Here is a 14,518-nt window from a genome sequence, read left to right as displayed (position 1 = left end):
TAGTATGTATAACTAAACACCATCTAGTTAGAAAGAACTTTCATATAAGAATAAGAAATCACAAGTATAACTCAAAACTTCAAACGATCACCACATTATCAAATAAAAGAATCATGCAACTTTCACATCATTTTTCCATAGCTTTTAGTTTGGGGCATTTCTCACTATTCATCATTGTTCACAATACCACCGCTATCTTGAGCGGAGTCCGATCTCGACCCGATCGGCTAGGTTGCCTCATTTGAGACATATACTTCAATCACAATCTCATTTTCCATTTTTCCGGAATTCATTCACAATACCACCGCTATCTTGAGCGGAGTCCGATCTCGGCCCGATCGGCTAGGCCGCCTTACCAAGACATTGTTCCCTTCTCATTAATCATTTCGTTTCATATATATCATTTCATAGGCACTTGGGGCCACAACTTATCACATCATTCTTGGCACTAGGCCGCATTTTACATCGTTCCCAATTCTAATATTAGCTTTGCCATCTAAGATAGTAGGTGCACACAAGAGCAATTTAAATTGTAAGCGTAGATGAGACTTCCAGTAGGTGGCACAACAATGCAACTTCAATCTAAATTTAAGGTCCAAGCATTTCAATATATAATTCATTCATTTGCCTCTTTCAAGTTATCAAGATAGCACGTTGATCATGTTGAGACACATCTTTCACGCATATAAGGTTACAACACCAATTCATGTAAATCAAGCAATGCAACAATTCAACTTTAATCTTACCATATTCACACAAACATCGATGAAGCTCAATTTCTAAAAGACGGGGTTTTAGCCATACATACCTCAATAAAGCTTTCCTTAATAATTACAAAATTCCGGGACTCTTAGCACTTCAATCTATAGTATAAGAATTACAAATCGAACCAAGAATTAGAGACATGGTTAAGATTTTTGCTCGTTCAGGTATACTATCAAGCACCAAGTGTGCATTGTGATCTTAGGTCCCTTTTTGATAGAGATTTCTTCAATGTTATACTCCAATTGTTGTCTCTTTAGTTCTCATCCTCCCCATACCCCATTATCTCTTATGCATGCAAGATTATTAGCCCTTTTTACCCAAGAACTCAATTGTTAAAAACTTATCTTAAATAGAAATTTCGAAATTACAGATTATGGAACAAGTTCTTACTTTTTTAGGGTGAAGACCTAGCAACTCTCTTGACAATCTTCAAGATTTTGGGGTAAGAGTTGGGTGGGGATTAGATGAAGGTCACTCCATCTCTCTCTAGAACCCCTTTTCTCACTCTATTTTCAGTAAAAATAACATAGATAAGGTCGGATGGGGTGTTTTTAATGGGATGGGGTCAGGTTTTAAAATTTAGAAAATAGGAGCCCAACTCAAATCTGCGATCGCATACCTGACATGCGGCCCGCAAAATGGACCGCAAAAATGGTCCCAAAAACTGAACACACTGCCTGGGTATACGACAAGAATGCGGTCCGCATACCTGTTCTGCGGTCGCATAATGCACCGTAGAACTGCTCCCTGCAAAAATCCCAAGGGGATTATGCGACGGCTATACGGCCCGCATATCGAGTATGTGATCGCATAATTGGCCGCATAGTTGACCTCAAAATTGATCAACACACTGCTTCACTTTACGGCGACTATGCGGTCCGCATAGCTGTTATGCGACCGCATATTGGACCGCAGAATCGCACTTTTCTGGAAGACATTATTCCTTGACTTTTTAATGCACAGATCAATCCAAAGGGTCCGAACTGCAGCGAGCTTTTTACAAATTTCTAACACGTATTCCTAAATTGGCACTACGAGCTCTCGGGTTTTGAGTAGAAATTTTCACGGGGCCTTACACCCGGCTCATTCAAGAGGAAATGTTCGTCCGCTCCCCGGAAATACTCAAAGGGTTCTACTTCCCCTCCCTGGTCACCAAGCTGTGTCATGCCTCACGAGTTCCTGAAAATCCCATAGTAGATGGGAAAGTGCCATTAAAAGCCCCATTCAAGGCTAGCAAGATCACAGTTGGGAAAGAGCAGGTTGTGGCAGTTGATGTTGATACCGACGATGATGATGAGGTAGCTACGCAGGCTGCCGCCCCACCTGGGCAGATTGCTGATGAGGCGGGGCCATCACAGGCCCGCCGGAGTACCCGGATGACAGCTTTGGAACAGGAGATGGCTGGCCTACGCACGTCAGTAAATGACCTGACTGCCAGAGTTGACACTTTGGCCACTCAAAATGCCAGGTCAGAGAAAAAGATCATGGGCTGGCTCCGGGCGCTAGGGCGAGCGTGTCACCTCGATCCTGGCACCGTCTTTGATCAGGACTGAGCACCAGGGAAGTCCCCTTACCTTACTCTACTTTAAATTCTTTGACATGGGGACATGCCAAATCTTTAAGTGTGGGGTGGAGGGGTGATTGTTGTTGTTGTACAATTGTATCAATTTGTTTGGTGTTTTTGGTTGTTTTTAATTAACTTCGACTTGGCCCGAAAACGGACACCTCTCGACGGGTCTCTTGAGGGACTCAAGTCGAACAGAAAAAAAACAAAACAAAAAGATTTTCTTCTGTTAGGTAGTGTATCAACTCCCCCTTGGTTTTTCTTTAAATTACGGTTCTTTTCCAAGGGTTTCCATTTGAACCGGGTGTAGTTAGTTTTTTCTTTTCTTTTGTAGTTTAGGAATTTTTGGGCAAGGAAGGATTAGAAATATGATCCCTTGACTCCATGGTACCTTGAATAGAGATTGCTTTAGTGTGACACTTAGGCTCATTAGTTGACTCTAGCAATAAAGCCTTAAATTGTGTGTTCTTGAGTTGGCTTAAGCACTTTGAGCAGAGTGTCGGATGGTCCTAACTGAATTGAGTCATGTGCCATGTGTGAGTGAGGCTTTGTGTACTCTATGCTAACACTCAATGCCTAGAACTTGCCCTGTGTGTGTACGAAGTGAAATGCTAGTCTTAATTAGTCTGGGAAATGATATAGGTGTTTCCTTGTTGAACCTATCTATATATGTTTTTACCCACTGGAGTGTATATATCCTAGTTAACCCCTTTGAGCCTGTAATCCTGTTTTCTTGGCAACCCCACATTACAAGCCTTACCCAAGTTTTGAAGTACCAATCTCTTTGAACCCTATCACCTCTTAGAAGCACTTGAATTGTAATGAATATGGAAAAGTTAAAGTGTGGGGTGGTTGGTTGGGCTTTCGAGTGGAACCAAGAAGACGTAAAAACAAAAGGGGTGCACTGTGTGATAAACAATATTAGAAGCCGCCAGAATCTTAAAAAAAAGAGAGAGAGAGAGAGAGAGAAAGAAGAGACTGAGCTGAATAATTTTTACAAGAATAAGTCTCAAAATGGTGGTGGTCTTCAAAAGAGAAAGTGTGCTTAAAGAAGTAAGGGGTTTAACTCAATGATGTAAAGGTGGAATAAAGGTTTGATAAAGGTATGGGCTTAAAAGTGGAAAGTGTATTAAAGTGCTTAGGGAGGTGTAGTCACTATACCCATATGTATCCTACCTGTCCCGCAGCCAACATTACAACCAAATAAAGTCCTACTTGATTTTAGACCAAGTGGGCTCGATTAGTCGAGTATTACACTATGGGCAAACCTATGGTGCATTATTTGTGGCATAAGAATTTATTTCTAAGGGTGAGTGAAATTTTACGTGTTTGAATTCCTCAGTGTGTGAATTATAATGACATAACACAAGTCTTTTTGTGGTGAGTAGGCACGTGATTCATGAAGAAAAGGTAAGTCTGGACCTCTGACTGAGAGTATGAAAGCCGGTTAAGGACACTACGTGGCTAGAGAGGGAGTCCACTCTTGAGGTTAGGAGGTTACGCTAAGGTGGTCTATCTATGTGAATTGTCCTTGGTATAAGGAGTAGGGAAGTGACCTAGAGATGATTAGGCCTATAGAGTGTGGTTTTGTTGCTAGAGGACTAGCAACGATTTAAGTGTGGGGTGTTGATAGTAGCCTATATTATGCGATGCAGATGCTATTTATGCTCTAAATTAACCATATCTCATTGATGTTTTAAGTGCTAAATGATAACAAAATGCTCTAATTGAGGTTTTTATGCTTTGCAGGAGCTACTCCGAGTTAGGAGGAGAATATAGAGTGTTTTGGGGTCAAAAATGAAGATACAAGGCCAATAGAGAAGAGCCCGGATGAAAATGAGCAAGAAAAGGCGAAGAAAAACTAGGCAATAGTCCACCGCGACCGCGGTCGGACCGCGGCTGGAACGCTGTAAAAGAAAGCGAAAAACAGAATGGTCGTAAATCACCGCGGTCGCGCCGCGGTTGTCCCGCGACCGCGGTCGATCTGGAGGAAGCCAAGAAGTTTAAGGGCTAAAGTGTAAAACGTGGGAAACTTATCCTAACCCTATATAAACACAACAAACTCGCCCAGGTCAAGGTTAAGCTTGTTTTTAGACTCAATTGGAGGCAAGAACAAGTGTGAGAAGATCAAGACACCATTAGAGCTTTTCATTATTCTTCTTGTTATCATTATTTTGTGAACTATGAATTATTTTATGTTTTTATCTTCTTTTCCCATAAGTAGCTAAACATTTAATCTAGGGTTGATGGAACCAATTGTTAGATGAAGTTTTGACTCAATTTTGTTATAATCGAGCCTTGTTTATTATATGATTGTTCAACTATGTTTTGTATGGTGATTAATTGAATGGGCCCTCGATTAATCATGTCTAATTGCCTTGTGTTGCTTGAGAAAGAATACTAGGTTAGATTGTTGTTGAACAACACCACTTTTGGGTAATTGAAGAGATTCATTACTTGAATTTAAATGTGGGGTTAGAGATAACGAAACTTTGGTGGGATAATTCAGAGCTGCATAAATTATCAGCTAGAGTAGTTCGAGAGAATGCTCTAGTAAATTATCGTAGTTGATCGAGAGATAGTTGCGGTAACCCATAGCTCACAATCCTCATAGAATATTACGGCGAGATTATAGCAAAGAAGTTAAGAATTAAGCTAGCAATTGGAAAAATCAATACCCTAGATCTTTTTATCATTGAATTATCTTTAATTTGGAATACTGTTAGTTTTAATATCCTTTTACATTAGTTAAACAAATCTCACTGTTTATTGATAAAAATCTTGCATCTGGAAATTGTTTGAACTTGTACTAACATGACTAAGAGTCGTAATAGATAGGTTAGTTCCCTGAGGATTCGACTCCGGACTTGTAAACCGGATTATATTTGCAGCGACCGTTTAGTCCTCTTTATAAGGCATAGTTGGGCGTGATCAAATTTTGACACCGGCTCAACAGCCTTTAGGACCTCGCCGATCTTCTTTCGAGCCACCAGCTCGAAGGCAACATCTTCATTCTCCTCTTCTTGATCTCGTAGTCGCTGAACTACATCCGCAGGCAGGACGGCGGTATCTTTCTTCGACCTGCGAGCCTTGCTCTTCTTGGGCTTTGGAGTATCGGAGGGCGAGACCCTTTTCCTTTTCTTATCCTTAGCCGGCTTCGGGGCCTCCTCCTTCTCCCCATACGGGGGCCTCATGACAGCATTGTCTCCAAGACCTGTATGAAAGGGAATCAAGTAGAATTAAAAAAGAAACATTTCAGAGAAGAGCATCAAACGCGAGTAAAGAAGCTTCTTGTGATTTTTAGCCTCCCATCGGCCCTTTGCCAAATCGCGCCATGAGCGCTCAACATACGAAGAGGTCGAGGCCAGTTTCCGAACCCAGTCCTCAAGGTTCAGGATTGCACCAGGCACCCAAGAAACCGGTGCATCATAGGAAATGATGTCAAGAAGAAAAGGCAAGAGAAAACAAAACAATAAACAGAAGCTATGGGTGGATTTGTACTCACGCTTCATCTTCCATTCTTCGGGGAATGGCATCTTCTTGGCCGGGATTATGTCGGAAGTCCTCACTCGGACAAACCGGCCCATCCATCCTCGATCCTTATCCTCGTCTATGCTCGAGAACAGCACCTTAGTAGCCTGACGCTGAAGCCTTATTAATCCGCCTTGATAGAGACGGGGGCTGTACAGTCTAATGAGATGGTCGAGGGTAAAAGGCATCCCTTCGACTTTGCTCACGAAGAATCGAAGCAAAATGACAATGCGCCAGAAAGAAGGATGGATCTGGCCTAGGGTTATTTGGTATTGGCGGCAGAAGTCGAGGATAACAGGATCGACGGGGCCCAGCGTAAAAGGGTAAGTGTGAACACTTAAGAACCCTTTCACGTAAGTAGTGATGTCCTCTTCGGGGTCGGAATCACCACCTCTTTGCCTTCCCAATGACAATCTTTCTTCACCTGCTTAAGGTCGCCCTCAGTTATAGAGCATATATATCTCGACGTTGGCTCAAATCGGCCAAGGACCGACAAGGGTTTCTCACCACCTGAGAATATACTCCTCGATGCGTGGCTCCATCGGCGTTTTATCGCTGGCCGGCCGCGATGAAGAAGCTTTCTCCTTTTGAGGAACGTTTTTTTGATGTTTTTGCCATTTTATATGTATTGAGAGAAAGAAGAAGATGAGATTTGTTGTTTTGAGAAAAAGTTGACAACGGGATTCGAAGAACTTGCAGAATTGAAAAACTTGAAGGAAATAGTGTGTTTTGAAGATTAAGAGAAGCTTCGAAAGTAAAGTTTGAGAAAATTATAAAGAAGATCTATTTATAATGTTTGCTATGACGGTTTGAAGACACTAGTGGCCGACCATCAACTGACGCTCATTAATGATTTTGGGAATTGTACCGACGCGACGCTTCAGTCGCTTCCGTCGCTTACGTCACGAGGGTGACGTCATAACTGGTCGAGGTATAAAATCGAAGGCTTAGTTCGTTTCTTCTCATTACACTCCAAGAAACGAGGGGACTATATGTGCACGGTTAAAATAGGGCTTGTCCGATTTTTCCATTTAATCGAGACCAGGAAATCACGTCGAGGGTCCGCCTCATTATGATCAGGCCAGGACACGAATCAGGTATCAGGCTCGAGAATCAAGGTGCTCGTCGAGGTCGAGGCCAACAGCGATCAAGACCAAGTATGACTTCGAACGAAGCGCAATAAAGGAAAGGCGAGGTATCCGTAACCGGTCGAAGATCACGGCGAAAATTCCGGAACAAATCAAATCAAGGGCGGTTATTTATGCCAATCTGGGATTTATCAATTGGTATTAGGTGAGATCACGTATCCTTAAAATCACATTATAAGTTTAATTGTTATCCAATTTTTAGGGTAAACACATACACTTGGTCCGAGCCAAAGATAATGAGACCGACGTATGTTCCAAGATGTTTTAGATAGTTAAAACGTGCAATCCTTTACCTTGGCATTTTAAGCACCGACTTGAATTGAGTTTCATCTCCTCTTTAGCTTCTAAAAACTGTGGAAAATCTTCTCTAGACAGACTATGCTTGCTTCTTTCCGCCATTTAACTTAAGTTTTATCCGTCAGTTATCACAAACTAAGTATACTCCTTCCTGTGTAAATTAAGCTTGTTACTGTCCATTTTCCAGGTTATCCATCCGTGCTAATACCGACTGCCAAAATCTCTACAAATCTTTAATCAGTCAGTCTATGGTTGCCACTTGCCACACTGTGAATTCAGCCCTTCAGGTAAATACAGTTTTATGCAAACAGTAACAATGAAGAATCTCCTTGTAAAGACTTGAAATCAGGTACAAAAATGGATTGTGTTATTTCATTTATGACATGATAGAGGAAAAAAGAAAACACTTGTGTGGAACTAAGAATTGATCACGAATGATAACTGAGAGTTGTCTTTTGGCATCTCCCTAAGAACTTAAAAAATGAAATGCTCACCAGAGCTCTTAGGAGTACTAGTTGAATCACTCACACAACAAATGGCTAACCAAATAGTTTGAATGAAAAATATAGATTGGGCGCAGGCAGCTTTCTGTCTGTTGTTATCAAGAGACTCTTCACTTGGTGTAGAGGACATCTTCCCATGGGTGACGGTACAGAGGCTGCTTCAATCTCTTCTGGTCAAATGTGTGCCTGAGATTTGAAAAAGTACATAATCAATCATTTAGGAATTAGAATTGAGATATGATATAGAAAAGAATTTAAAATGGTGTTTAAGCATCATGCAACTCACCCTATAAGCCCAATTGAACGAGCCAGCACGAAAAGTCCATTGAGGTAACCAATCTCCACAATTTCATCAATTTCTGGCTTGGTGAACATTCCACTGCCGGCAAGGAGATCCAAAAAGAGGGATCCAATGGCACCATCGACATTGAGGACTAGGTTGTTTGCCTTTGAGAGTGTGTAAGTTTCAACCTGAACAGCATACTCCATGTACTTAACAGAAGGGAAATTTTCCCTAGCATAAAGCTGCAGTAGTTCCACTCTCTTATCTCTGTTGTCACCTCTCTTAATCCTATCACAAAGAAGAAAGATGTGGTACATCAAATAGATTTAGAGTCACAAGAGCCAGAAGCATGATAACCCTAGTTCAAAAGATTTTCATGTGCATCGTTTGCTTCAACAAGTCGAGGAACAATTCTTTGATGATTCATGAAGCTACAAGATATGCTACCTGTGGCCAATTCCTGGCACACGAATGCCCTTCTTCTTCATACTTTCCACGAACTCATATGGTGTAAGACCCTGAAAATATAATGCTAGTATTACTCTTCTGGACACAAAAGAGACCAGCAGGACTGCTTCTAGCCTGATGAGTGGCTCATTTAATGCTCATAAATTATAAGGCTCACCTTGTCATAAGCATCCTTGAAGTACCGAGCAGCATCATCAATAGCACCACCAAATCGCGGACCAATAGTCAGCAATCCTGTTAAAAGCCCCATGATTCCAGTTTTGATTTGAAAAATAATTTTTTTTTTTGAAAAATAAACTCATAACTACAAACGAGCAACCTTAAAATGTAACATACCGGAAACAAGGCATGAAACCAGATCTTTCCCAGCCCTGGCAGTTACTATGGAGTTGTGGGCACCAGAGACACAGGGACCATGGTCAGCACACAACATCACGCAAATCTGCCAAGAAATCAACCACGACAAAGTATGTTAAGGTTTAGAAACAGAACAACATCTGTTGGCAGAAACTGATGGTCAAAACATAAGAGTTTTATAACCTATTGAAAGAATATAGAGTTGCAAGCATAAGAAACTTACCTCAATAAAACGTGTACAATAACGTGGTAGGCTACGTTTGAACCACAAGAGGGAAATCACATCACCAACACCAAGTCCCTGCTCCACAATGGATGACATGGGTACACCAGCATAACATGGCTCTTCACCTGTGAATAGAAGTTGTAGACAGAATTAGCACCATTTCCATCACACATTTACCCACCAGAAAAACAAATTAATTATTTGAGAGAAAACAGCTGAATCCAACTGTACCTCTATCGTCAGATATTGTGGAAATAATATGAGTTGGGGCCCGAACTTTCCCACTCTTAATTGCCGTGCTAAGATCTTCAGGTATTTGAGGAGGAGAAACTTCCTTTACAGGAGTTGTTTTTCCTGCTTCAACCTACCAAAACAAATACGCGGCGCTGTTAGAACTAACAACAGAGTAGAAGACAAATACAACTTGTATTATACAAGTGATCTCTGCTGAACATCAAGAAACTCACTAGCTTTTCAAATGTATCTTTGATTGCTCCTTCAAAAGCTTCATATGAGGTTGGAACCACAGCTCCGGCATCTCTGAGTGCTTGATTCTTTGCTTGTGCGGACTCCATTTCACCGCCACTCTTTGCTCCCTATTTGAAAAAGATCCATGCAAAATTAGACTTCATGTGTAAAACTATCCTGTCCAGCCTTTTCTATATTAAATCTTTATTATTAAAATATCTCTCGATCTTTGCGAGAAACAACTAGGAACCTATTTTAGGAAATGTGGCAATCATGGGAAATAAAGCTCACCGCATGACCAAATTGTACTTCTGACTTGAAGAGCGTAGCACAAGTTCCACTAACCCATGCAACAACAGGCTTGTTAATTTTTCCCTGCTTCAAGGCTTCAACTAAGGAATACTCATCTCGTCCACCAAGTTCCCCGAGAACAACCACCATTTTAACCTAAGTATACCAAAAACACCATTAAGAAAGGAACAACCAATAAATGGCAAAGTGGTTTGTATAGAATCAGGAAATACAACAAGACATCAATGTTGTAGTTGTTTATGCACCACTGAGCTTCTAGTTGTATCAATATAGCAGAAAAAAATCAACCTTAAATCATAGATACTAATGGTTAAAATTAGGAAGAAAGGCACCAAAGTCACTGTGTGTGTGTGTGTGTGGAAACAGATATACTTTTGCTACTTAGTTGGAATGTTAGCTTATGAAAAGTAGCTTCTTTATTGGCACATATAATGAGGGTAAGGAGAATTTAGACAACTACAGACAATCAGGATATCTTAAAGTTAAAGCAACGTCACTGAAGGCCAGAGGGTGAACCTGGTGATATTACAAGGAGAATATAGCCTGTACAAATCAATTACCTGTGGAATATTGTTGAAGCGCAAAACATGATCAGAAAGGGTAGAGCCAGGGAAAACATCTCCCCCAATTGCAATTCCTGCATAGACCAAAATTCACTATTCTACTTCTCGGTAAAAACAACAAAAACATGCTCCAATTGATGGATTCAGAATTGAGAATGCCCAACCTTCATAAATTCCATCAGTCACACGAGCAATTGTATTGTATAATTCATTAGACATACCACCCTGTACATCAAGAGAAAAGTTATTATTATTGAAAATGGAAATGCTACTCCAAACTATTCTGCTTCGTATATTAGAGTGAGGTTATGGCTTCAAACAAGAAAGTTGGGTTAAAGTAATGCTCAACATTAAAGTTAAGTAAAGATATGTTACTGAAAGTAGTTGAGAATAGACGGAAGTATCTCACAAATATTGTTTTATCTTAATCGCACTCTAGGAGATAGCAAATTAGAAAGTACGTGGGGACAAAATGCTGCAGGTGTAACCAACTAGAATTTCTGATATGTATATTAAAGAGGCTCTAAAAATCACTCACAGATTTTGAGACAAAGCCTACAGATCCAGGTCTGTAAAGTTTGCACTGAATAATGTTATCAATTGTTCCAGCAGTATCACCAATCTTGAAAGCACCAGCTTGGATCCCTCCAACAGTAGCTGGACCAATAACCACCTGAGAAAGATAACCATATTACACGCCATATAATTTTAAAATCAATGGAAGAGGGAAAATTAGAGTGGGAGTAGTTATTGAACACCCCCCCCCCCCCCCCNNACCCCCCACCCCCCCCCCCGAAGAAACAATGTTGACAAGTGAGATAGGTAATGTCTAAATGCTCCAAGCGATGATCCGTTGAAGCTCATTCTACCTTTTTAGACAAAAAAGTTCTTCAAAAAAGATGAAAATTGCGGTCGGGGAGTTTATTGACTCCAGGACAAGCAACAATGGAATGTGAAACAAGTAATGGATAAATACTCAACTTTATTATCCTATACTTGATTATACATCATCACTCAAAATATAACTCCCACCACTGACAAAATAATAATGTACCCAAATGCAGAAAACTGATTGATATGACACAGTATTACCTTATTGTTTGCCTTTGCATAAGCAATCAGCTGCTTAGCGTCTGACTCAGGAACACCTTCAGCTATAATAGCCACAACTTTGATGGTCGGCTGTTTAAGAGCAGACATGGAGGAAGCAGCAGCACTGCAAATCAATTTGGACAATAAAGATCAGAGAAACAAGAGCACATCTTTTGCAGCATCAGTTTTTTCTTCGAGACAAACCCAATTTAATACAGACAACAAAACAAGAACAATGGTTAGGACCAACCTTCTGAAAGACGCAAAGTTTATGAAAACATCAGCTGTAGGATGTGCAGCACAGGCAGCTTCAATGCTGAAGAATGAGTAAAATTTTAGAATATCAATCAGTGAAAGCGATAAGACACCACACTCACGAAATAGAAACCAGTAGTACAAAGGAATGTAAAGACAAAAAAATATATCTGCCAGAAATATGATATAGTGTACAAAGGAATGTAAAGACAAAAAAATATATCTGCCAGAAATATGATATAGTTGGCGTCTTTTGCGCATCATTTTAAGTGCTCAATTATGAACCAAAAAGTTAAATAGTTAGCACATGATATCATCAGACATTAGGGAAAGTCAGTTGCTAAAATTGGAAGCAGCGAGCTAAATGTATTTAAGCCACACCAAAGCTAAATAGCATACTGGAAGGGAGAAACAAGAACATAGACAACATTGTGACAGACTGCCAAAGGAGAACTTTTAGAGATCCAAATGAAAAAGTGCAAAATAGAATGGGAATATAACCAATGATTGAGAAAACCAAGAGAAGGACGCACGTTGAATGTACTGGGATTGCAATTTCCTCCTGACCAAAGAAGAGTTTCTGGAATCCCTCAGAACCAGGATTAATAATTCCAGCAACAGATGGTGTTTCCCTCCCTGAAAATTTAAAATTAAGAAATTAACATCAATCAACACGTTGAAAAATCAAAACAATATTGGGTGCACATTTGCCGGAAAATCAATTGAGAAATAGATAGTACGAACCACAAAGGAAATCAAAGTCAAGCATTCGCTGGATAGGAAGCTGCTTGTAGTTGTAGAACAAAGCTTGTGTAGTCTTGGAGAAAAGTTGTCCAGTAGCCATTTTGCCGAGTCAATTGAGATCTCTGCTAAGTTACAACATCAGCAAAAACATCAACCATCCATGAACAGATAATTTCTTGCATATGACACACAACCCTTTCATTTTGAGACAGAAGGCCAAAACAATATATTAATAGATAACTATTGAGCTGACAGTGAAGCATTTCATCAAACAGTCATTCGAGTGGCAATGTATATCCAAGTAGTGACAGGTAAAATGGCATATGAAATATATTATTCAAACAGCCCCCATCCCTTACCCACCCGAAATCAACATTCCAAAACAGAAAAAGATCACAAGGAGCAAAAATACAAATAACGGAGCTGACTCATTAGTCTTAACAAGTTTCTGTAAATCTTGCCTTCCGAAAGAGAACAAATCAACATGAAGCTAAATCTTCCGGAATTCAATCAAACAGAGAACTACACCAATAGGTGCAGAATTTCAGAAAATGAAACTGGTTCAGTAAAGGATACTGAATCAACTATACCTCTAAAATATGTTGTGGGAGGATATATGAATCCAAATCACATCCCAGTATAAAGAGGTCAGATCTTTAATAATAAACGAAATCAAAAGAGCACACCTGTCCTCCTCTCAAGAAAAGAGTTATAACAAATGGCCGTTAAAAGCAGATCCAATTATTTAAAAGCGTCAGTACACAACAAATTAGAGCATATATATAGACAACCTCGGGAACATCGAAAAAGAAGCGAAAAGGAACAGCAAGATTCAACAATTGAAGCGTGTTTCACACTAAAAACAAAGAATATATATATGACACAAACCCGAATCAAAAATTTAATAGTAGCAATTAGCAAAACACACAGATCCGAAACACCAAAAAATAAATATAAGGAAAGAAAAACAAAGCATCATTGGATCAAAATGCACCTAGTATTTGATGTGTATACAAATGGAGACCAATCAAGAAAAGGGAAGTCCCCTCGTAAACTCAGACAAGAGGTGAGTGAATTATGGTAGCTGGTAGGAGAATGTTGGGGGAGAGAGTTAGATGAATCTTAACTATATATATNTATATATATATATATATATATATATATATATATATATATATATATATATATATATATATATATATATATATATATATATAGTACGTGTATTTAAGGCATAAGGAGGGAATTGGTGGGCTGCAACATAGACATTGTAATTCTAGTACTAGCTAATAACCAAGAAAGACAGCGAAAGAGGAGAAATTATCACGTGGCATCAGGTAGTTAGTTCACGAATGATTCAATTTTCTTTATTTTTTAGGAAAAAAAAAACACTGTAGGTGCCGTTGTTGAAAGTTTACCAAATTCTTCCTGTGTAAAGAAAATGTGTTAGGAGTATTGTAATTTTTTCCCAAGGGACAAGAAAATGTATTATGAACTTAGCTTCAATGGTGTTGATTGTCCAAAATTCACGATATATAAGGTGCTTGACTAAATTACTTCATTCGTTTCAATTTAGATGAGCTAATTTGACTCAGCACGAAATATAGAAAAAAAAGACTTTTGTAACTTGTGGTATTAAAAACTTATGGGGTAAAAGCTTTGTGGAACCATGACATTTGTATGAATAGAATATAATCTTTCATGACCAAAAGAAAAAAGAAAATTGTATAGTGTCTTCCTATTTTTTAAGATATTTATTTTGAACCAAATTTATTTGATTAAAACGATATTTTGAAATGTACCGAAGGTGATATCACATCAGGTTTAATGTGTTCTGAAAACATAACAAAAAAAAACTATACACTTTACTCCCAAGTATATTTCTAATATTGGTGTGTTTCGAGAGGTTATAGTCACCGGATTTGAATTCCAGTAATATGAT

At 39.4% G+C, this 14,518-nt stretch overlaps 1 protein-coding gene across 2 annotated transcripts; it reads right to left on the bottom strand.

Annotated features, from left to right (window-relative positions):
* LOC109232143 (ATP-citrate synthase beta chain protein 2) lies at positions 7,617–13,696 on the bottom strand. 2 transcript variants are annotated; one of them, XM_019397816.1, is made up of 17 exons: positions 13,571–13,696; positions 12,577–12,698; positions 12,366–12,468; positions 11,828–11,893; positions 11,578–11,701; positions 11,024–11,158; positions 10,650–10,710; positions 10,483–10,559; positions 9,902–10,057; positions 9,610–9,738; positions 9,374–9,506; positions 9,140–9,267; positions 8,896–9,001; positions 8,717–8,793; positions 8,539–8,609; positions 8,095–8,379; positions 7,617–7,994 (listed from the first exon to the last, which is right to left on the bottom strand). In XM_019397816.1, exons 2-17 carry the CDS (start codon positions 12,674–12,676, stop codon positions 7,919–7,921), a joined length of 1,827 nt encoding a protein of 608 aa, XP_019253361.1. In that variant the 5' UTR covers positions 12,677–12,698; positions 13,571–13,696; the 3' UTR covers positions 7,617–7,918. The 2 variants fall into 2 exon arrangements, with proteins under 2 accessions (XP_019253361.1, XP_019253362.1); XM_019397817.1 differs by lacking the exon at positions 13,571–13,696 and adding an exon at positions 13,167–13,282.

The sequence above is a fragment of the Nicotiana attenuata genome, chromosome 9 (genome assembly GCF_001879085.1).
Source record: "Nicotiana attenuata strain UT chromosome 9, NIATTr2, whole genome shotgun sequence".
Classification (NCBI taxonomy): Eukaryota; Viridiplantae; Streptophyta; class Magnoliopsida; order Solanales; family Solanaceae; genus Nicotiana; species Nicotiana attenuata.
The sequence above is the reverse complement of the archived record's forward strand: the minus strand, read 5'-3'. Positions and strand labels throughout refer to the sequence as shown.